The sequence below is a fragment of the Branchiostoma belcheri genome, unplaced genomic scaffold (genome assembly GCF_001625305.1).
Source record: "Branchiostoma belcheri isolate BF01 breed outbred unplaced genomic scaffold, Haploidv18h27 scaffold40, whole genome shotgun sequence".
In the NCBI taxonomy this organism is placed as follows: domain Eukaryota; kingdom Metazoa; phylum Chordata; class Leptocardii; order Amphioxiformes; family Branchiostomatidae; genus Branchiostoma; species Branchiostoma belcheri.
This window is the reverse complement of record NW_017804021.1, coordinates 1,719,808-1,743,843: the sequence shown is the minus strand read 5'-3', so window position 1 is coordinate 1,743,843 and position 24,036 is coordinate 1,719,808. Positions and strand designations below refer to the sequence as shown.

The window sequence follows — 24,036 nt, the reverse complement described above, 5'->3', positions numbered from 1 at the left end:
ATATATACAAATAAATATATATATATATATATATACAAATAAATATATATATATCTATTTTATATATTTATTTGTATATATATATGAATATGTTTGAGTAAGAATGAACAGAGCAGTAGTTCCTAAGGCTATTATGAACTTGGTCGCAAATGTTATCTTTCTAGTTCACACTATTTTTGTAAATTGTACTAGCAATAACCCCAAATAAACATACTGAAATGTTTTTCTCTACAGAATCAGTAGTGGACAGCCTAACGTGGTTGGACATCTCCATAATCGCGGGAGTAGCAACAGACGGCCCCTCGCTGGTTCTGACTTTGCTCATGTTACCCCAGAAAACAAATAAACAAACAAACAAGCAAATAAAATGTTCCGTTTTCCTCCGCAGAGTTAGTAGTGGACAGCCTAACGTGGTTGGACATATCCATAATCGCCGGCGTGGCGACTGGAGGGGCGTCGCTGGTTTTGACTTTGCTGATTGCGGGGATCATCTGTGCACGGAAACGGCGGGACAAGCCCAGCTACAACACGTGTCAGGTGGGTTTAGATTAGTTTAGTCCAGGTTAGTCAAGTTCAGTCCAGTTTAGCTTAGTTTAGTTTAGTTTAGTTTAGTTAAGTTTGGCCCAGCTACAACACGTGTCAGGTTGGTTCTTCTGTTTAGGTTTTTTTTTGGGGGGGGGAGGGGGCAATATATATCTCTTCGCAAGGATCGTACAATATTGGTATGACTGAATCGCAAGGGTCTGACATGACAGCCTTTCAGAGCTCCTGTGACTTCAATACGACAATAACTGCCCCAGGTGCGGCCATAGAAGTAAGGTTTGATCCGACCACACCAGAAACTACCCCTACTCTTTTCGACTCTTTTAGGCGTATATGAGTTATTTAACGTACCCGAGGTATGGAAAACACAGGTCTTTCATTTATTGTCTCTAACGCAATACACGTACTCATTTTACTGTCAAATTAGTTTATCTTAGTAACATTATCTCGCTACGATTTCAAGTAATGATGAGATCAAAACCATGTTCTTAATCAGTGAAACCACCACACTATGACTTCTATGTTGCAGGTTGTGCGGATCACCCAGCCTGCGGAGTTCATGTGCAGAGTGAATGGCTGGACGGGCGTCTGCCAGGCAGGGGCGGGGGACAAAAACGCAAGTGAGTTACACAAACACAGACTTGTGTTCCACACAGGAAGAGAAGACATAGTTACTGAATCTTACAGGGATTCCTATTTAGAACGACTGAGTCAGTAGTACCGTAAATTTAGGAGAGCGGGACAAAACACCAGTGAATTACACAAACCTTAAACCCGAAGTTGTATTCCACACAAAAAAGACATAGTTACCGAGTCTTCTGCCGCTTCTAGGGCCTTCTTTAGAACGACTCACTCAGTACATCATTCCAGGCAGGGGCGGGGGACAAAAACGCAAGTGAGTCACACAAACTCAAACTTACATCTTTAGCAGTCTCTATTACCGAATCTCCAGTCAGATCTTTCAAATACTAGTATGCGTTCCACAGATTGACTGAACCCCGTTTTCTCCATGGGCTTTTTCTGCATTGCCACCTTTGGCCCATTGTCTGAGTCACGTGTCCATAATATCATAAGTAGTGGGTCATTCGCATTGAAGAAGACCGCGGAAACGACTGGAGGCTTTTCTATGTCTCCTACTATGGTAGATTCGTGGATTTTATACCTTGGGGTGTTAGAAGTTGATCATAGTCTTACCCCGAAGCAGATATGAATTTTTATGTTACAGAAATGTTACTTACATGTAACGTTACTATATACTATTTAGCCCAGAGCTATTAATGTTACATAGATGTTACTGTGCTAATGTTTTTCCCACAGAAAGATGCCGCGCGCAAGTGATTTCTAGTTACTACAAGAAAGCACTGAATAGGCTACCGAAGGCGTCAATACTGCCTAGCTGTTGGGGTCTGTTTTGGCTATCGAAAGCTATATAATATCCAATAAGCAGATATGAGTTTTTATGTTACAGGATTGTTACTGTGCTACTGTTTTTCCCACAGAAAGGTGCCGAGCGCAGGTGATCTCTAGCTACTACCCTCCCGGAGACGGGGGCCTGCACCTGGAGGTGGGAGAAGTGGTGGAGATCCTGCATACGGGCAGGGACGGGTGAGATTCAAGATCACTTCATTGAACATTGCAGTGGGGAACACTGAATTACGTCCAATTTACAAACAAATTTTGAAAACAATTCACTACAGACAAACGATATTTTAGATAATCAGATGAACAGACTATTTAACTGTTACAAATATTGCAATCTAGAACAATAACTAGAGGTGTTTGCGACAAGCCAGTTTTGGCGACGGTATTGTCATATGGTCCGTAAACCATGAATAGGCCACTTCTCCACTTTTTAACCTAGTCACTGTATTTTTAGATCTATGTATATTATGTTGTCGTCTTTGTCACGTGTATCTATGTCTATGGGCTCTGCCTGAATTAAACAATAAATAAATAAACAAATAACTTTCAACAACTTGCAAACTGGCGCAACACCTCTAAGGAGCAAACATTGTTCAAACAGAAAATTTACATCTGATGATTTGAACTATTGTCCAGGTGGTGGTACGGGTACCGGCGGGGCAGGGTCGGCATCTTCCCTGCCTGGTGCGTGCAGGTCATCGATGAACCGGAGTCAGAGCCAGTAAAAGGTGAGGTGTGAAGGGGGAGGGGGGCACTAGGGGGGGGGGCGCACGGGAAGGGGGAGGGGGGCACAGGTACTACTTTCAATGATTCGACGATTCAACGATTTTTGTCCGGTCATTTATGGCTCAACAGTCCTGCGGCATACCAAGTTTTCATTTCCAATTGTGCCTTCAACTTCCCCCTCCTACAAATACCCAACAGAATAAGGAAACTACAATATGGCATACTTCAGCCCCTTACCAATACTGTTTTGCGACCATTTCGGTCCCCAAAAACACAAGATAGCAGCACTGCGAAAGCATGGCAATATCCAATGGAGTAAGGTATTAGATATCAAGGCAATACTACAATGTGTAGTACATTGGTAACAACATATAGACAAGCCAGAAACTTCACTTCCTGAGGGGTGAAGAATTACTAGACATATACTCGGCGTAGTGGCTGGATCCATTAAAGCAAAAAAAAATCTTTAAAACCGCTGCAGGTGTTCCCGTGCAGTATCGACCCTGAACCTGCCGAACCGTGAACTTGACGTTCCTAGGGACGACCATTAACACCCACCCTGAACACACACGGGTTATCTGCGAATCCAAATAAGCAGCAAAGTTTTTAAACCGTTTGGAAGTTACGATCAATGCTTCCGTCCCCTGCTAGCTATATCTTATTACGTGGGCCATTCAAGGCGTTTCCGATAACTCTGTATATCTAACAACAAATCAATCTTCGCCCCTACACCCAGGTCTTCGCCCCCACACCCAGGTCAGACGAATAAAGACATACAGACCAGCAAACACACACAATCACACACACTCACACACACACTCCACACACACAAACACACATGGACACACACACACAGGCACATGCGTTGAGAAAGAGGGCGAGAGAGAGAAAGATAGACAAGTAAAAAACAATACCCCAGGCCACGGTGACGCTTCTAAGGTTTCACCTCATAAAAGCCCATACACAATTCTTTGACCACCAGTGAACAAATTGAAACAGCAATTTGTTGCCATAGAAATGTGCGATCATAGCGCCAAAATCGACCGCGCAGCCCGCAAAAGTGACCAGACGATCCCGTAATTGGCAAAAGTTACCCATCTCCTAAGCGCCCGTCTATCTCTCACTTTTCCCTCACCAAGGGTTCAGCAAGCCTATTCTCTGTATATCTGTGTATCTCATTACCTGGATGTCTACAGACAAACCTTTTGAAAGCCCATACACAATTCATCGGCCATCAGAGTGAAAAAAAATCTGATCAGTTTCCATACAAACGTGATATCACAGCTTTTGCAAAAACCATCGCAGCGCTAAAATATTTTGATCGACCGCCCTTTTTCGTGCCGCCCGTCAAAAGTGACCAGACGATCCCGTAATTGGCAGAAGTTACCCCTCTCCTAAGCGCCCGTCTATCTCTCGCTGTTCCCTCGCCAAGGGTTCAGGAAACCTATTCTCCGTAGAGCACGAAACGTGGTGTGATGTACGAGCATACCCGGTAAAAACGACAGGTCCTAATGCCAGGGGGGCTCGAGATTAGTGAAATAAAAAGTCTACAATGTCGCCGGCTTTTTAATGACTCGCCCCGTTGGCCACCGGGCACTCAGCGGGCGCTCCTCGGCGCCAAGTGAGAGTCCCGCCGCCCACCTGACGCCCTCTCTACGGTACGGTCTGTCGCCTATGATTAACTATTGGCACCGTGAGGGAACCCCCCGATGGTTTGGACGTTAAGTGCTTGTCAGATGGGCTTAACGTTTAGGTGACCCTGTTGACTGGAGGACCTATTAGTCTTATATAACGTGGTTTGTACTTAATGTGCACTGGTGTATATAGTAGAGGGGATTCATTCCTCAAGCTACCGACATCTTGCACACGCAGTCGTCCCTGGAGCTGCATAGTTCCCGTTTAGAACTTTTATTTTATTAATTTAGCATGTCACACTACCGTTTTCGCCTGTTACAGTGCTAACCCTAACCCTAATGTGCACTGGGGTGTTACGCACTTTGCCAAACTTTATAATCGCCTAGATGCCAGACTCATAGCATAATGCCACCGGGCCCAAAGTATTATCCAGTGTACACTGGGTGTTACTTTGGGCCCAGTGTGCTTTGGGTCTGCCATCCAGGCTAACTTTAGAATCAATAAAGTTAATGCACACTGGTGTGTTACGCATCTTGCCAAACTTTATAATAGCCTGGATGCCAGATCCATAGCACTACTGCCACTGGGCTCAAAGTAATATCTAGTGTGCACTGGATATTACTTTGGGCCCAGTGTGCTTTGGGTCTGGCATCCAGGCTAACTTTATAATGGTATTGTTTTTTTTTTCAAAGGCTTTTTCGCTTTCGGTTATGCGTTTCAGTAACCCAAACCCATATTAAATACACTTATAGTTTATAGCTTAAAGCTTATAGTTCCGCTAAACTTATAGTGACATTGGCATAACAATATTGACATTTTCTTACGTTTACAATGAAATATTGGTGCGTTTGTCGCTTATTTCTGTTCTGTTGTACTTTAATTCGCACTTTCTTCTGCTATTGTTCATCGGTTTGCACTGTTAGAACGAGGCATAAAACTATATAGTTCAGCGCCATTTTGACCCTATCTGACCTTGTATTTGTTTTCCTCAACGAAAAAAAGAACGCATTTGGTCCCCCCCTAGGAGCACTTCCAAGTGTAAGTGCAGCTACCCAGCCCATAATGGCCGTTCCGGGTAATGTTACACCGCGATAGAACGATCGATTAAGAACCCGAAGCCTGTTCGATTCGATGATGGCGCGCCGGCTTCCAGTTACTAACGGGTCCCCAAGGTCATGAAAACGTGGCCTCAGCCGGACGAATCTCGTCTTAAACGGCCATCAAGACGGTATAAACATCTTGAAGGCGCCTAGAGGGAGGCTAACATTGATTAGGCCACACCGACTTAATTTTATGGATGACATCCGCGCGCGCATTGATTTTCTCCTGTTCTCAAAAAATAAAAATAAAAGAATTACCCCTAGGCTCTAGCCTGGTTCAAGGCCTGGGTAGTCGATGGTAGTTAGCGACAATACGGGGCCAGGCTACCGACGCTCCACGACTCAAGAACTCAGTAATACGTACAGTGCCAATTCATTAATTCCGCAAAAAGCCAGAACGTGTCGGCTTGTCGTATACGTCGCTATGTACTGCCGCAAATTCACAATACCAGCTTTGTATTCCTCTGGTTTAGCAGCATTTTTATTTTTGACCGGATTTTTTTTATTCGCCCGCGCGCACTAGTTTGGGGGTCTTCAGAGGATGTCATCCATAAAATTAAGTCGGTGTGGCCTTAGGTCGGTACGGCGCCGCGGGGGGTGATTTGGATGGAAACACCGGTTTGATACCACGGGGGAGCGATTGACCGTGAACTTTGGTACGACACCTCAGGGATGGATACAGGGTAACTGCTGATGACTTGGCCTAGCTGATGGGCAAATGATCAAACTTCATTGCGTGTAGGATCAAGGACATTACATGCTTTGGGTATAATGTACTTGGTAATGGTAGGATATTGACTTTTAGTAGTAGAGGGTGCATAGGCTGAGTAAAATCATTCAGGAGGATGCATCAAGAATGAGAGGGTAGAATATAAGCCTAGTTTTACACCATAGAGAATAGCAATTATAAAATTCACATTCAAGTTTGATCCTTGCTTTACCATATATAGGAAACTGTGCTTAACGTTACTTCTAAGTTCTAGAAAATCTACAAAATATGGTTATGACTATATTAGCCTGGGTGCCATCCGAATTTGTAACGGCTCCCCCGTTGCTATATGACTATAACAACATCATATAAAGTATGGCTTGAAGATTCAAGAAATTAAAGTGTGGTTAAAATGTGGTTATAGATAAAAATTTAAGATCCTTTTTTTTCTTTCTTTCCAGCAATCGACAATGACATTGAAGTGCGTTCCACCAACGGATCGTCCGATGAAAACTCCCGGCATGCCTCGGGGCAGTCGTCCCCCGCCAGGGAAAATGGCGGGAACGAAGAGACGACAACAGAGTTCCCGGATGTGGAAAAACCACCGAAGGACGACAAATCCAAGTGGCCTTCCGAGGAAAGCGTGAAGTGACTTTAAGACGCGAGCTGTGTCTTTTCTTGAGACGAGCCTGGAACGGGTGGTTTTCCCGCGCTTTTCCTGTCGCTAAACCTGCAAGATGACAACGACGCCTTTTGGCGGGAAGAGGCAATCTCGTCGCCTAGCAACCGGAGGATGCAACAAGAAACCCGGTTTTCTTAAATTGCACCTTCTTGACAACACCTTTGAGCAAGCTGTCATCTTTAAGAAGGCAAGGTGTGCAACCGCGAGACATACACGAAGGAGTGGTGCATCTAGCGACTTGGAGGGGTACTGCACGCAGCTTTTCAACCTCTGACACCCGAGGAATGCTGGCATTTGATACAGAAATGATATTACTGCAACATCCAGCCGATGTCACCGTGCTCCCTAGCGGATAAGACCCACACTGCAATCAAGAGGCCGGGATATATATATTTTTCAACTGTAAAGTCAGACTGCTTTTACTCTTTCAAGACTTTGTCAGTGAAAGGAATTGGACGAGTCAGAGTGACGGTTTATACAGACATTATCTGTAGATCACATGTATTTATCGTGGTAGTTCTTCAAAGAGACCATTTTCGAACGCTACCTGGCGATTCTGATGAGTACTGCAATGAGAAGATTGGAATACATGTATATTTTTTCAGCCGTGAACCCGGATTGATCAATGTTTTATCACGTCGTCAAAATAAATAAACAAATACAAAGGTAGACGTTTAAGAAGAATATGTCGAGTACGATTTACCATAAAACGTATTTACTAGTATTTGGTTGTTCTCAAATCAGATAGTGCACGAGCGCTTCTAGCGTTTTAAAGCCGCACTGCAACCAGTTGACCGGGATATGTAATCGCCATGTTTGTTAAAAGAGTATGTGATACCATATACAGACGTGTGTTGCAAGGGGTGCGTGGAAATTGGATCAAAGGCAACAAATTTCGTTCTTAACATGTAGATGTTGACAGGAAATTCGAACCACATAAAAATTTTAACTGTTCTTTAGAAAGTAGTGAAATCAACACTTTGGTTTTCCCCACTCAATAATAATGAAATTATTGCTGTAGACTATCGGTGTCATTTGAAAGCACTGGTTTCTGGAATGAAAGCAAATAAGTTGATTGTGTGTATTCGGCAATAAACGTGTACATGCTTGTACTTAATAGGTTAACCATACGAGACTAATATTTCTGACTACGAATAGTGTCGTAGGGTGATTGAAGTTGAACTATTACTATATTCTTGAATGATCGACAGATTTTGTGGAAATCCAGTCAACTTTTGCCTTTTCCTGTATGGTGTGCAAAGTAGAGTCTCATCCCATGCAAATGTTGCCAAAATTAAAGACGTTTTCAACAAACATTTTTATGTCTTTTTTTAGATGAAATAGATACTGAAATATTAGACAGTATGCAAAAAGAAAAGAATCCAGAACACCCCTCCTCTGTACAACATGGTATAACCCTTATCACCTACGTCACAGCCTTGAACTTCAATATTCAACTTGAATATCGAATAATTCCCGGACGTTTTGATGTGACAACATCGTCAATAATCATAAGAAAATATCGAGCCAGGACAATCATACTGCCCGGGGGAAAGGATATAATTCTCTGTTTCTTCGATTCTGGATCATATTCTAAAAGCAATTATAGATATACATCAGTATACTAAATGATTTGTGTGTATCATTTCTCAGGGATTTCGTCGAGGTCAAAACACTGGTAAATTTTAATTTGGAAAGATCCTTGAATATAGGATGTCCAATTATAAAGCATGCTTAAATCACATATTGGATATCTTTGTGCGTTATGTCAGAAATAATTATATAGATTTCAGATAGGGAATTCAGTCAGCACCAAGGACAGGGAATACAGCGTTATTTGTGGTATATAGAGTGTAACATATTGGCACCTGTACATATTACACAGCGTCAAATATTACAGACACTACAGACATCATGGTAAAGATAGGTACAGTTATGTATATGGATGGCAGTCAGCACCAAGGACAGGGTATATAAACTATGACATACTACCTTTTGAGTAAGTCGATTTAGGAGTCTGTTATTGTGCAGTACAACATCTGGTTCTACTGAAAAAGTATCCATAATGTTGGCTGTGTTTTACTTGTAAGAACAAGAGCATATACATGTCGTTAATGGGGACAGTTCTGTATGTCTTGTTGCGACAAAGGTTTCTGCTTTTTATTTTGAAGATTCTGAAACGTCTACACAAAATGGCAGCTCCCAGCGCGGTACAAAGGTTAAACAAACACAACCTTTGACCCGCAAACTGGTCCCCCAGCTTAAGCGCTACGTGCGGAAAGACAAGCGATAGAAAGAGATAAAGTTACGGGCTGAAGTCCACACCACATCCCACGTCACCTGCGTGCAGTTACAGAAAAAGGGGCGTGTGTTTGTGGGCGGGTCTTGTAGCAGCTTGAAGGAGTTTTGAGGGCACTAGACCACAGCTGAGACGGCTATATACTAGTATTTTTCACTGACATCCTAAGAGCTCACTTATTGAACAGGGCCACCTCAAAGTTTTAGGGTGGACTTCTTTGAGTTTGACCAAGTTTTCTTCGAAGATAGCGTCTTGGAGAAAAATACTCTACCGACGTGCACAACAATGGAGTCCCGACCTGAGGTAAAGTTTTGCATTCAATACAGACAGTAGATGTACATGGATAAATACTGTGTTGTTTGCAGTTTGCGATTCATACATTTGTGTCAGCACTGGTAACAGTGTAATATCATAGCGTACTTTGAACCTTTTCAACGCTAACTACATTTTTGTAATCTCTATAGTTTCTATAGTATAGTTTCATAGATGTCTTTATCTTATAGGTGTATCAAAACTAGTCCAGACCTATGCAAAACCTGAGTCAAGTCAGATCATAACCTGGCCTGAAGGAATCTACATCTACATCTACATCTACATCTACATAACACGTTGACGTGTTGACGTTCAGTATATGACAAACACGTAATGTTGACATTCTGTATATGGCCAATAAAGTTACCTAAAACCTAATTTTGTGGAAAAATCACATGTAGCCTTCACGATAGTTTGTTTAAGGAGATACTCTGAGGAAAAAATTCATCTATAACACTCACCGCTACCCAGATATAACCATAGAACCAGCGGTAGGTTGGATTTTTATGAAAACTATCCACTTCCATATGGTCAGGATTATTGTTTGTTTTTGACAAGAAAATGTAGCTTCATTGGGTCACAATAATGAACGAACCACAACAGAACAAAGTCAAAAGTGTTGGCCTCAGTGTTACCTTCGTAGCTATACCTACCAGTGCAAAATTGTAAGCAAAAGTTAGGTCAGATTTCTCGTTCGAAGTTCGTTGGGGTCGCCCTCCCCCAATATCGTCTGCAGCAGGTGACCCTTGACCCTCATAGCGGCGGCTGCTAACATTTGCCCCGATTACCCAAATATTGTCGCTGTGTACTCAACAATCGTACAGGTTTGTATTGAAGAGGCGTTCAGCTTCCAGAAAGGCCGTGTTTGGATAGATCTGTACAAAATGAGACTATATAAATCCCTATTTTAAAGGATTTGCCAATTTTGTGACCTAAACAATATACATGTAGAGGATAGACGCCATTTTGCTGTACACTGCAGTCGTGATCATAGCGAGAAAAAGGCATGTTTTTCAGAGATGAGAAGTAGAGTTCTCCCACTTTTAGTACACGAACACTGAATATATTCTTTATGCGATTGGATATAACTTTTTTTTTATTCCAACATGTAATCACCAGACGTGGTGACGGCACACTTAAGTTTTATCAACTTATATTAATGCCGCCACCACAGGGGACAAATACAATTGGATATAACTGATTTCGCACTGTAACAGGCGAAACCGGTCGTGTGACAGGCTGAATAAAAGTTCCAAACAGGAACTATGCGGCTCCAGATGTCTTACTGAGGGACGACTGTGTGTGCAAGATGTCGGGTAGCTTGAGGAATGAATCCACTCTACTATATACTGATTTCACACTGTAACGTTAGTACTTACCTGTATTATTCTCAGCCCTTGAGTTGGTGGGTGGCCTTTCGGAACCCTGCCGAAAACTACCGAGCCCACCCGACTTACCTCGTGCCTGACGTCATATTCCACGTCATCGCAGCGCTCCTACTCCTACATGGTGAGCTGTTCATTACGATCAATAAGTCAGTAAATCGATTGATTGATTAATTAGCCATTAATCAATTAATTCATAATGCTAATGAGAAAATACGTAGAAAAATTCCCCTGGAATGAATATGTTATATGGAATTAATAAGTAATATCTGTAGTGCTTGTTACTCTAGTTATAATAGCTATCTCTAATATACAGTGCACCGAAATATGTTGCTATTCAAACTCCGTGAACAGAGGTATTGTTTTTAAGATTCCTGTCAGTGTGTGTGTGTTTGTTTGTTTTTCCGCATACTTTGTCCCGTATAACTCATGAAGCTACGAATGCATTGTCATAATATTTTGCATGTCGGTAGGTCTGGCAATGACAAAGGTCATGATCAGTTTTGCGCCTTCTGGCGCCTTTTCTTGTGATTTCATCATTAAATATGTAAGAAAGACAAAGAATCGTATCGAATTGTTTGCCCCCAGCGCTGCGGAAAGGAGGGCGGTACCCCTGGCTGTACTTTTCGGCCCTGGCGCACGGCGTCTTCACCGAGGTGTTCAGCTACTGGGTCCCGCAGATCAACAACTTCTGGCACGCGCAGTCCACCCTCATGTTCGCCGGGCAGAGGCTGCCGTCATACATCGTCTGCCAGTGTGAGGAAACATTACTTTGTCTCGTGTGTGTTTGATTGTATGGACGAATGTCGGCAGGAGAATTCTCTAACCGCAGACCACAAAAGGGTCAGATACGACAACTTGGATTCCAGAATATGAATGAGAGTCGTGGTCAGCCTGAATTTGGTGTTCCAGCGCGCACATAGGCCAGTTCCTCGGCTCTACGGCTCTAAGGAAATTACACCACAGCCCCCATCAGTTAAGCCCTGATCCACAACTCTTGGCCTAGTGTACTTGTGTATGGCATCCAGGCTAAGCTGGTTAGAAGACCGTTGTGCCAGTGAAAAAATGTGTACGCGTAAACAGAGAGGTTCACAGTAATGACTAAATCATGGAAGTTCATCTGTGTTGGTAGTACTTATAGCACAATGCTTAAGTTCATTCCAGCACAAGCTGCACACAAGGATCAAATTTTCAGCGACCACTGTCGCCTTTGTGTTGGAATAAAGTTTAGCATTGTACTATATGCTGTTTCGTACATAATAGTCATTCTTTAACCCTTCCTCCTGCAGACATTTCGGTGATCTACACGTCCAGTGTGGCAGCCGCACGGTTGAGGCTGGGTCTGTTCGCGACAGCCTGCGCTACGGCTCTGGTCGACTCCCTCTACTATCACTTACTTTAAGTTTCTAGGATTTTTTAAGTCTTCCGTACAGTATATTTCATTCCTACCTTTCAGACATTTCGGTGATCTACACGTCCAGTGTGGCTGCCGCCCGGCTGAGGCTGGGACTGTTCGCGACAGCCTGCGCCACGGCTCTGGTCGACTCCCTCTACTATCATGTGTTCGACGTCACCGGAGTCAAGATGCTCTGGTGGAGCTGGCATGACACAGATCCGAACGTGTGCGTTATTTTTCGTCGTATTTATTCACGGACGTTACAGAGTTACGTTTTCCCTATCCCTCACTAGTAATCAACTTTCATAGCAATAGAAAACTGAGCTTGTTTCCGTTGTACTTTATTTTCTTCTTGATTTATCCCAAATGCGCGGAATTTAAGTTTTAACTTGAAAGTAACGTATTAAAACATTAAATGTTTGGAATTGCAGTGCTGTCAGTAGCTGTGGCCTGTGTTATATACATTCTCTCGCTGTCAAGGGCTTATTGTGCCTCCCGACGAGTGGAAGAGCTGCTTGAAGTGTGATGTAATTAGCCGGACACTAATAGTATAAGATGCCCGTATGTTGCCGGATCATCATTTAGACTTGGAGCAACGTTGTTGGAATTATATAAAATTGTAGTGTCTGACAGATTCCTTTGTAACTTGTGATTACCATTGAAAGTTGGAGCATCATGTTCGTTGTTCCCCACCATGCAGGTTTGACCGGACGTACTGGGTTCCGTGGGGCAGTCCGTACTGGCGTCTGTCCTTCGCCTCCAGCTTCACACTGCTGTTCCACGGAGTACACGGGCTGATGGGAGGGCAGGGCATGTTCCAGAGGAGTGGGTAAGTCTAAGACTCAGAATCCTACCAATAATTCTCATCAGCAATCTACAGACTAAATGTAGGGACCGCCTTTTGCTACTGGATCAGTTAGTAAGTAGCTTAAAACTCTTACCAATGTGCCTAGTCAAGCCGAGCGGCGAAGAACTGAGCTACAGTACAGCCTCAAAGATCTAGGGAGCCCGAGAGGCCCTTGTGGATTGTCAGTTCTGTCGTAGTATCTCCAAAAATTTCAAACAGCAAACCTCGAACGACGGAGGTTTACAAGACCAAGCCATTAGAGATAGTGTAACTGTAAACATGACTGGCTTTCCTCTACTAAATGAACGATATCTCCACAATTCATTTGTGGTGCTAGGTCATGATGATACGTTTTTTTCTCTACTTATTGAATAGTATCTCTACAGTTCCCTGGCGAAGTTGGGTGGAGATAATGTAAATATAAAATGGATGTAATTTCTATGCTAAATGAATGATAACTCCATAGTTTGGTGGCGGGCATGAGCATGGACCACATCACTGTACAATTAACGTATTTTCTGTACTAAATGATTGATACCCCCCAGCCTGGTTGCTGAGCTGGGCAGCGCTGCTGTGGCGGTGTTCCTGACGTTTCCCGTCGGCGTGGCGACTCAGTTTGTGCCGCTGTTCCACATCGTGAAAGACGTGCTCGGAGTTCACGCCGAGGTGCCGGTACTCATGCTCATCTGTATCTTTGTGCTGGTTGTGTGGGGAGCGGATAGAAGCCGTCCGGCGGAGGCTAGAAACAACTCAGGTGAGATGTTTTTGTTTGTTTGTTTGTTATGTGTGTGTGTGTGTGTGTGTGTGTGTGTGTGTGTGTACGTGTGTGAGTGTGTGTGTGTGGGTGGGTGCGTGGGTGTGTTTGTACTCATGCAGATTTGTATCTTCGTGCTGGTCGTCTGGGGAGCGGACAGGAACCGTCCTGCCGAGGCTAGAAACAACTCAGGTAGCACATACTGTTTTTTTTTGTCTGTGTTCTTTGCACCTTCGTGATTTATTCTGCCAAATGGTTATAAGTAAACCGTAGAAACGTGATGCAGAAACCTAAAAAAAAGGAAATTGGAACTGAGATTTTGGGTCAGAAACTAAGAAAACGTCTGGGTTTAACTAAGAAAATCACTGGGTGTAACCTTCCAACATGGCGGACAAAGCTGACGTCATAATCACGTGAGTGCAAACGCCATATATGGTATACGATTTCTGTGACGCTGACGTTTTTCCCGCCTTTTTAACAGCCCGCCAAGGCTGGTTTGACGAGATCGCCGTCTCCGTGCTGCTCAACTTCCTGACGATGTGGGTGGTCGTTGCCACGGCGACGCCCGAACACGCGCGTTCGATCGGACTGCACCAGCCGACAGGGCCGTGCAACGAGACGGAGGACATGTACCTGGCAACCGGACAGGTGAGCAGGAAAACAAACAAATAAACAAACAAACAAGTAATGAGACGGAGGACATGTACCTGGCAACCGGACAGGTGAGCAGGAAAACAAACAAATAAACAAACAAACAAGTAATGAGACGGAGGACATGTACCTGGCAACCGGACCGGTGAGCAGGAAAACAAATAAACAAATAAACAAGCAAATAAACAAGCAACGAGAGGGGGACATGTACCTGGCAACCGGACCGGTGAGTTGCAAAAACAAACAAACAACACACACACACACACACACACACACACACAAACAAGAGTAATGCTAAACTGTATCAGTAGAGCATTCCGAAAATGTTCTCAGTGGGTGGATAACTTGGTCAAATTTTAGGTCACCATCGGAGAAAAGAAAACTGGTTTCTACAAAACTTCTCTGAAGTGAGACGGGGGGCGGTACCGACTTCATGTCACCTCTAACCCTTTACCGGAGAAATATTCCATCATCATCCTGTGAGAGTTTCACGGATATTCGAATTGTGACTCTCCAAACTTTCCAAACTTTAATATTTATATGTCAGTCATATCCATTTAGCTAGCCTTTACTAGAAAAACATTCCAAATTTAGTAACATAATTATGTCTGACCCAGTCATATCCGTTGAGCGACTGAGGTTGTCACAAGTACATTATGTGATGTAGCAGGGCAGGTCGTAACCTCTGACCTGTCACCTCTGACCCGTAACTCCCCAGGTTGTCCAGAAGGGTCGGTACCTCGCACGTGACTGACTATGACGAGGGGTACTTCGACTGGCACTGTCTACCCGGGGGTAAACCCCCACCCCACGGGATGGACTGGTACGTGTCCATTTTGATGTTGGGCTTGTCAGAGTTTTCAGTTCTGCAACTCTTGCTTAACCTTATGCCATCTATATAAAGGGTGCTGCATGCTGTATGGTTCTTTTGACATCCGAGTCCAAAGATTTGATGTCTGTAGTATCCCTTGAAGTTTACAGAAGGGATCCGAAACATATTGTGTTTACTCAGTTTCTTCTTCCTCTTCTTCTTCTCCAAACACATAAGGGAACCATAAGGTCATGATCTGGAACAGACGTCTGCCACCATGGTAACTACTGGTGCTGTAGTAGGCACCCTGTGGTGTTGGGTTACATTATGTAGCAGGACAGAGCTGGAGGGGCTTCTCACCATACATTATTATAATATATACGAATGTGTTTGTGTAAGAATAAACAGAGCAGTAGTTTGTTAGGCTAGACCATGTGAAAGTAAACCTTATGCATATTAGCTTTGCACAGAAATACATGTAGTGATGGAATCTCAAAGCAGATCCTACGGTGGCAAGGCAGCTTGTTGAACCATTGACAAAGCAGTGAGCATAAGCCACCGACTGCCTAGCCACCATAGGATCTGCTTGGAGATTACAGATGTAATTGTAACTTTTTAGTACAGCAATGACTTAATCTAGTCTCCACCAGACTTCCTTGCAAGCTTCAAATGAATAGTAGAAATCGGCGTAAAAAGAACAAGGTAGCTGGCCAGGGGAGTTGGCTGGACATATTTCTACAACTTATTCAGCCTACAAAGGAGTCTGGTGGAGACTAGACTCAGTGCTGTTTCTCTTCGTTTGCCACAGACTGCCTTGCCACCGTAGGATCTGCTTGGAGATAACAGTAATATAGCTTTTTAATCCAGCAACGACTCAGTGCTGTTTTTCTGTGTTACAGGTACACCATGTGCGGCACCCCCTACTCTAACCGAGCAGAGTACCTGGTAGTGGTTGGATCCATCGCCACGTTTGGTTTAGCCGTGTACTACAAGCTGTTAGCCCTGTCTGCTGGGGACTACAGCAGTGGCAAGAGGAAAGCTAAGGCCCACTAACAAACTAATCCCAATAGGGTATTACAAACATGCATATCTTAATCTATACCTAACTAGCCTGGTATCCAGTCTTACGTGATTGGGGCTGTTGGGGTGTTCGGGCAGATTGTGTCTTCAGGGGCTCTAATACTAGTAGCTTCCCCTGCCCAGTGCAACAGGCCGTCCCGGTAGGAGTGTTACGCTAATAAGAGACAGTATGCTTGGGGATTTGGAGGGCTAATCAATCTCTCATGAAATACACACCTGGAAACCTATGTGAGGCGGGCAGGACAGAGCTCTTGCGGCCCCGACCACGAATCAGACTGGATACCAGGCTAATACCCAATGTGTTAGTTATGGTTGTGTTATGAGTTTTGTTACTACTTATGTGATTTGTACAAATATTTTGGGCCTAAGGACCTCCTTTATTGGCCCAGTTTTAGTTGCAAACGATATTCTTTCTGCCACGTGACAGAGTGAATAAAAATTCTGAACGGGAACTGTGCAGCTCCAGATGTCTTACTGAGGGACAGCTACAGTGTACTAGATGTCAGTTAGCTTGAGGAATGAATCCACCCTACTATATACTTTCATTCACAGAACTTGTTAAAGGGCTCATGTCAAAACCAATATAAAATGGAGACTTCTGATTGGTCAATGTTGCCTGGCTATATGATAGTTAACAGCCTTTAGATTGACCTTACTACTTACATGTATCAGTCTTACTTCTTAGTAGAAATCAATCTTAAAGGCATGCTAGAATTAACAAGGAATCACAAGAAATCTTTGTGTTATGATTCATCATTTTATTGAAAGTATATCAAACAACCACATTGAGACAAACAAACTCTCTTCGACGATACAAACGTTAGGTTCTAGTATATCTTCTGTAATCTACAATTATTGAAACACATCTGAAAACGATCGGCATTTTATATTCCCTGATTATTATCACTTAGTCATTCGATCCAAACCACCTTCAAGTCATTATCACGTTAATCACCAATACCAGATTGGCTATAGCGAACCTTTCTCCCATTGTTAACACCCTGTCTTAACATAGTTACCGACTTTTTAAATACCATTGCATTGATACTTGCATGCTTTTGGATGATAGCACCACACAGAGAAAGGATGTATCCTGTCTATGTTTAAAGTTAAAACTCTTGTTCCAACATAAAAAGTTCTCTCACCTAGATCTTTCGACCAGTCTAGGTGAGAGAACTTTTTTGTGTTGGACCAAAAGTTTTAACTTTAAACATGTAACTGCCAACACAGATGAACTTTCATGATAGTATCCTGTCTAATATAGCCAGAAAAAAAGCAGCTTTCTGTGTTGTTTTTTCTTTTGCAGCAAACTGGGAAAGTATGTAAGAGCGAGCACAATAGATTCGAGAGTAGGAGGCGAGTTAATTTGCTTGTAAATCAACACTTTAATCACAATATGAAAACTCAACAACGTTTTAATAACACTCAACACAACTGTGTAGTACGAAATCTTTTACACCTCAAGAGTTTATGCTTATTTTTTTCCTTTATATATAATTGCAAAAAGTATGTGTCTACATCAGAACATGTCTATAAGGAAGCGGTTTTTGTTGGAAAGCGTTTAGAAGAGAGGCCACCACTTGCTCCTGATGGGGCTGCTCTGCTTGGAGGACTCATCGAAGGAGAAGATCTGGAAGGACAAGAAAACAACAGTGTATAAGTGGGTGTCTAATCTAACACAGGCTTTCAGTATTGAATGTTACTTGCCTCTATCTAGCATCTAGCATCACAGCACTATTTCAATAACAGCTAATACACTAGTGTGACCACTTTGCAGTTTTTTGGAATATTTTGAAACAATCATTAGGAATTCTGCCTACTAGTGGCCCTCTGTCTTCTACGACCATTTTTCGAAATGTTCCTTGGGGTTGTTGATGCTGAAGATAAAATATTCTAACCATAGCTGTAGGAACCATTATAGCAACAGTAACTTTGTCAACAGTAACTCTAGCAACAGTAACCCTAACAGCTGTAGCCAGGTAGCAACAGTGACCTTAGCAACATAACCCATGTAGCAAGTAACCTAGCAACAGTAACCCCAGTAACAGTAACCCTAGCAACAGTAACCCTAGCAAAAGTAACCTTAGCAACAGTAACCCTAGCAACAGTAACCTAGCAACAGTAACCAAAGCAACAGTAACAGCAGCATCAGTAACACTACCAATAGAAACCATATAGTAGCTTTTTTACAGTAATGCTAGCAACAGTACATGTAGCTGTAGCAACAGTAACCCTAGCAACAGTAACCCTAGCAACAAGAACCCTAGCAATGGTAATCTAGCAACAGTAACCACAGCAAGGGTAACTCACGGGGATGTCGACGCTGAAGGCCTCGTCGCACTTCCTGCAGACGGACCTGGGGGCGCCCCAAGTGTCCTGCACACAGTCGCACACCTGCAGGAAGAGAGGAATGAAGTTGGCGTAGGGCTTTTTAAATACCGGTAAGCACTCAACTTCAGATTCAGCTTTATTATGGGTTCACCACACCACGAAGTGGTGTGGTGAAACCATATTGCTTTTTCTGATGTTTCTTCTCCTTCTCCTTCTCCTCCTCCTCCTCCTCCTGCCATATCTTTAAATGGATTCAGCTTCTTCATTTTAGGGCCTAAGGTCCTGAAATTTGGTATGGAGGTACAGTGGGCAAATACCCCTAGGCGTTTTTTAAATTATTGTGATACAGGCTTTTAGAATGGTTTTATTTGAGTTTTTTGGCTGTGTAATAGCTAATGTATTACTGTGTAAGTGTGCAGTGTTTACCACATTTGGACATGAGTCATCACAATGGCATGCAAGGCATCAACCAATAGGCATGCAGCTTTCCTCTATTCTCCTTGCTGATTGGCTGTTGGGATTTAACTGGCTTAACTTCATTTACACCTGCACAGAGCCATGCCATACTGACAGTATGTCTGTATTCAAGTGTTTTGGTAGGTATTTTAAGCTTTCCTGCTCCAGCATTGGAATGCGGGCTATGAACGCTTCTTTTTATCTTGAAAATCAACAGTTTGCATTATGCAATCCTAACCAATAATGTAGGGAATAGCTATCCAACTGTTGTAGTCTTAGTTGTATGTTACTTCATACTATAGTTATATCAATGTAAAGCATTGTTTTCCCTTGTGTTTCTCATTCTTTCCCTGCCATGTGGTAAAATGTGGTGAACCCATCGCTATATTTGCTCCAAAGCAAATATTGGCCTTTCTAGTTCACATTGGCATGACATGTTAGAAGTTCACAAAAACTTGAATTGAGCCAATATTTGACAATGTTTAAAATACACACAGAAGATTGATAAAAACTATGTTTTAAAATTTTAAAAACACTTTACACGGACAATATATATTACGTCCTCAAATTTCAAAGAACAACTATTTACACATAGTTTGCATATCGCTAGGAAGCAGTAAGTTGTAACATGGAGTTGTAAGAATCAGTTGCCAGAGTGGTAGCACAGTTTCAGTGCTCTGGGGACAAAGGACAGTTCATGTCTTTTGGTTCTGCTCTTGGTTGCTCGGAAGCGGCCCTCTCGCCGTAGACTGTAGCGGTATCTTATGTTTCCTATTTAACATTTCTAAAACACAAGAGCCCTACCTGGCAGGGTGCGGGGCGCACGGAGCCGGACACGCGCCGGCTGTACACATCCAGGAACTCCTTGTTGTTGATGGAGTTGGAGTCAAAGATGCAGCCCTGGAAAAGGGATAACATAAGAGGGGTAAGTCCCAATTCATTATAGTGCTGGCAGTTAAAGTTTAGTCTTTATTTCATAATGACTTGTACCAGCACAGATCAACTGCCATGCTAAGATAAAATAACAGGTTAGTGTTGCTGTACATGCAAGCTGCAGTATTTGCATTTGATAGTTTTTGATAGCATTTTACTTAGAGTCAAAGTAACAATCCTAGGGATAAATTAAACTGCGGCAGAACAAGAACTACGTATATGTTGAAATATCTGAAAGAAGCAATGAGGAAGTTAATGTATGATCTGTGACCTCAGTTTCCAGTCAGTGAATGAATGGATTGATGAATAAAACTTACTTATAGTGAATGATAAAAAGAGTAAATAAATGACAGCTCACCTCAGTCTCGAGCGCCAGAGCGGAGCACATGTCCTTGGGAGCCTTGACGTACTGCAGCAGACTGGACTTGTCAAAGTCGCGGCTCACGTCCTTACTGGTGAACACCTCACGACGGTCCAGACCTGAGGAAATAACCAAAAACATTGCATGGTTATTATCAAATGTACAGCAAGACTTTCTGTCAAGCAAACCAATGCAGAACTCAAGTCCAAGACCAAGGTTCCAACATGACAAAATAACAAATTTAACATCGCATGGTTATCATCAAATATATAGCAAGGTTTTCTGTCAAACACACCAATAAAGAACTCAAGCAAGATTCCACTAGCTCGGGAATTTATCTGAAGAAAAGATTGACACTGTCCTATCCATGGTTTCATCAATAAAGTATTAAATTATAACACGTTTTTAAGACCGCATTCCAGGCCTGAACATGAAATCAGAGACTACCGACCTATGGGAAGTATTTTGAGTTCTTGTTTACCCCCATTTCCTGTGTCTGACATTTTGAACTGACAAACAGATATTACGCAAACCACAGACAGCCCACCAAAAACAACTGTACTTCCATACCTTAAGTATATATGAATGCTGGTCAGTTTTTAAGATACATTTGTTGGGTTATTAAGACGTCTTACCGTAGATGGTGACCCTGTCGATGTCCTTGGTCTTCCTGAGGCGGAAGCGGTGGTCCTTCAGCAGGTGCACGGTGATGTCACGCTCCTTCAGCATGGAAGAGATCTGCTTGTAGTCACCCTGAGGGGGGAGAATCAAGACGTTACAACACTGACGGTATAGGGGCTTCTAAAGGCTTCCTCTTCCTGGTGCCAGTCATTCAATGATTCACCATCAAATTTCAGGCTCTAGCTATGGTTGGCATTTTGATATTGGTTTCTTTTGCTGACTATACAATGTTTTTGAATTGTTCCCAGATAGACAATTTTCTAATTTGTAGATTCCCCTACGTTATAATAACTCTTAGAACACCTTTGTTTACCTCAGTGAAGTCAAAAAGAAGGCTTTGTAAATCACATAAATTTCCCTACATTGTTATACATGCAAATCTTAGAAGACCTGTATCTACCTGGGTTTCCCAACATATTATGTACAAATACATCGAAGAGCACCAGTGCTTAACTGTGTCTCCTGACATAACACGTATAGGCCACATCCAAGAACACCTGTTGTGGGAGGATCTAACACCTGAAGTAAGAACCCCTGTTCTCACCTGAGACTCCTGGCACTCCTCGGAGCAGGACAGGATGACGATGGACTTACAAACAGCCTTATGTTTATAATATACACCTTAGAACACCTGCTGTGTAAGGATCTAACACCTGAATTAAGACCACCTGTTCTCACCTGAGACTCCTGGCACTCCTCGGAGCAGGACAGGATGACGATGGACTTGGCGGCGCCGGTGCGGAACGGATAGTCGGCGGCCATGCGCAGCGACGTGAAGGCGTCGTTGTTGGTTCCCTCCCCAAACTCCAGCTTCTCCACTCCGAGGACGAACTGGCGGGCGTCGTGGAACAGCTGTCCGGAGATGGTGTGGGTGTGAGATTCGTCGTGGACGCCCTCACCGCCATAGCCAACCAGGGCAAAGCGGTTGTCCTTCATTCCTGGGGGATAGAAGAATGGAATTAAAACAAGAAGCTTAGTCTTAGTCTTAGTCAAGCTCAGTCAAGTACAAGCTTGAAAACCTGCTCTGATGCCATCTCAGGCTGCAAGAAAGATTACTCTTTTCAAATCAGTTTGATTACAAACTTCATATCAACTGCCTTGTTACAGAAAAGATCCTTGATCGTAGATCCTTGCCACTGGTTGGTCTTGTCACAGCCTGCTTGAAATTCTATGACATTAATATGTCTACAAGGAGTTCACAATACCTAACCTAGTTAGGTACTACTCAGTACTATGATTATGTCCCCTACCCTTGTGCTGCAGCTGAGTGTCCAGATACTGCACCAGATCGGTGAGCTGCGGTGCCCAACGGCATTTGAGTTAGGGTTAGAGTTACAGTGAGTGACAGTATAAGGTACAATTACAGTGACGATATAACCTACCCTTGCGCTGCAGCTGAGTATCCAGGTACTGCACCAGGTCAGTGAGCTGCGGGGCCCTGCGCCGGTTGCAGGTCTTCTCCTCCACCACGACAACGATGTCGGCCGTGTTGACCTTGCGCGTGTCGGTGATGCGGCTCTGCTCACCCTCGTGGAACACGGAGCCGTCAGGGTTCTGGCAGGTCACTGGGGGAAACAAAAACATAAAAGCTTTAGTTTCAATCTGAAGACTAGCCTCAAAGGTAGGTTTTTTGTTTGTCACTGGAGGAAAAAATTTATTAAATTTAAATAAAAATTATTAGATTTATTATTAATTTATTAAATTTATAAAATTTAAAAATTCATGATTCATTGCCTGTCCGTCACCCTCCTTGCGGCAATATTGACTGATCTTACTTTGCAATAGAGCTACAGGCATTGCACACAGGCATTCTGAGCACTGCAGTGCTCAGAATGCCTGTGTGAGTGGCTCTGGTCTAATTTTGAACTCCAAGTCGACACCTCGAGAGGTTTTGGACGGATCTACATCTTGCACTTACTGTACACAACTAGTGTGTCAGGCCTGAAGGTGGTTTCATCATCATCTTTGATACTGCTTAGCCTTCTAAAGAGAAGATTACTAGCAGCTGCGCATTAATACTGTGTGCAAAGTGCAAACAAAGGGTAAGGTAGGGGTGGACATGGACAAGTGCAAGGACAGGACAAGTGAAATCAGTGGTGCTAGTGTTACACGTATTTACATATGTACAAGGACCGGGAAGCAGCTCAATGCAGCGAAGCCCGTCCCAGCTCAGCTTTAAACTGGGAGATGGACTTCGCCTCCGCCACACTGGGCTCAAGTTCATTCCACTCCTTGATGGTGCGAGGGAAGAACGAGAGCCTGTAATAGTTGTTCTTACTCGCGATGGTCTGCAGCTTTAAAGCGTGATACTCTAAGACTTAAAGTTTATTTTCCTTATCCAGGCTTAGATTATACTGCTACGGGGGTCCCTGACACATGTAGAGGGGTAGGCAGCAGTCAACAAGCCTTCACACTAGCAAGGCCATGCTCTCTATGTGAATTAAAGCAGACAAAAGTGAACAAAAGACTCACTGTAATTTGTAATATGTATTCCCATGTATGTCTAACAATTTTCATCTTTCCCCCAGGGTGTCCCTTAGTAATAGTCTTTGACTAGTTGGGACACCCTGGCTTCTTTGTAAGCCGAATAAATAAATAAATAAAAAGACTCACCGCACATCTTGGGCATGTTGAGTGGCACGCCAGCCTTACGGCACTGCTCGATGTAGGCAGCGGTGACGTTACACGGCAGGGTGGACGGGTTCACGGAGTTCTGGTTCTCACAGACGTCAGACTTACACATGTCGTGGAACGGAGTCACATCAACCTGGGGACAGGGGCACATGCAGTTTAGTACACTGCAGGGTGTTTGTGCTCAAATGATTATCATTTATAAAAATTGTCTGGCATGCTGTTCGTTCCTTCTTTTATTCCCAGATGTATGGTTCTGACAGATTTACAATGCTGATACAGCATCACTTG

General features: G+C 43.3%; 1 protein-coding gene and 1 pseudogene across 1 annotated transcript in view; one reads left to right on the top strand and one right to left on the bottom strand.

Moving 5' to 3' along the window:
* The window catches only part of LOC109477503, a 23,070-nt pseudogene extending 6,606 nt beyond the window's left edge, over positions 1-16,464 (top strand).
* Positions 16,465-17,713: 1,249 nt separating this feature from the next.
* The window catches only part of LOC109477618, a 59,320-nt gene continuing 52,997 nt past the window's right edge, over positions 17,714-24,036 (bottom strand). Inside the window, exons 65-72 of the mRNA XM_019778963.1 lie at positions 23,728-23,881; positions 22,497-22,679; positions 21,793-22,052; positions 21,069-21,186; positions 20,431-20,552; positions 19,944-20,039; positions 18,663-18,746; positions 17,714-17,982 (exon numbers count right to left, since the gene is read on the bottom strand). Coding sequence (XP_019634522.1) covers positions 17,914-17,982; positions 18,663-18,746; positions 19,944-20,039; positions 20,431-20,552; positions 21,069-21,186; positions 21,793-22,052; positions 22,497-22,679; positions 23,728-23,881 — 1,086 coding nt within the window. The 3' untranslated portion in view covers positions 17,714-17,913. The remainder of the gene's footprint in view (positions 17,983-18,662; positions 18,747-19,943; positions 20,040-20,430; positions 20,553-21,068; positions 21,187-21,792; positions 22,053-22,496; positions 22,680-23,727; positions 23,882-24,036) is intronic.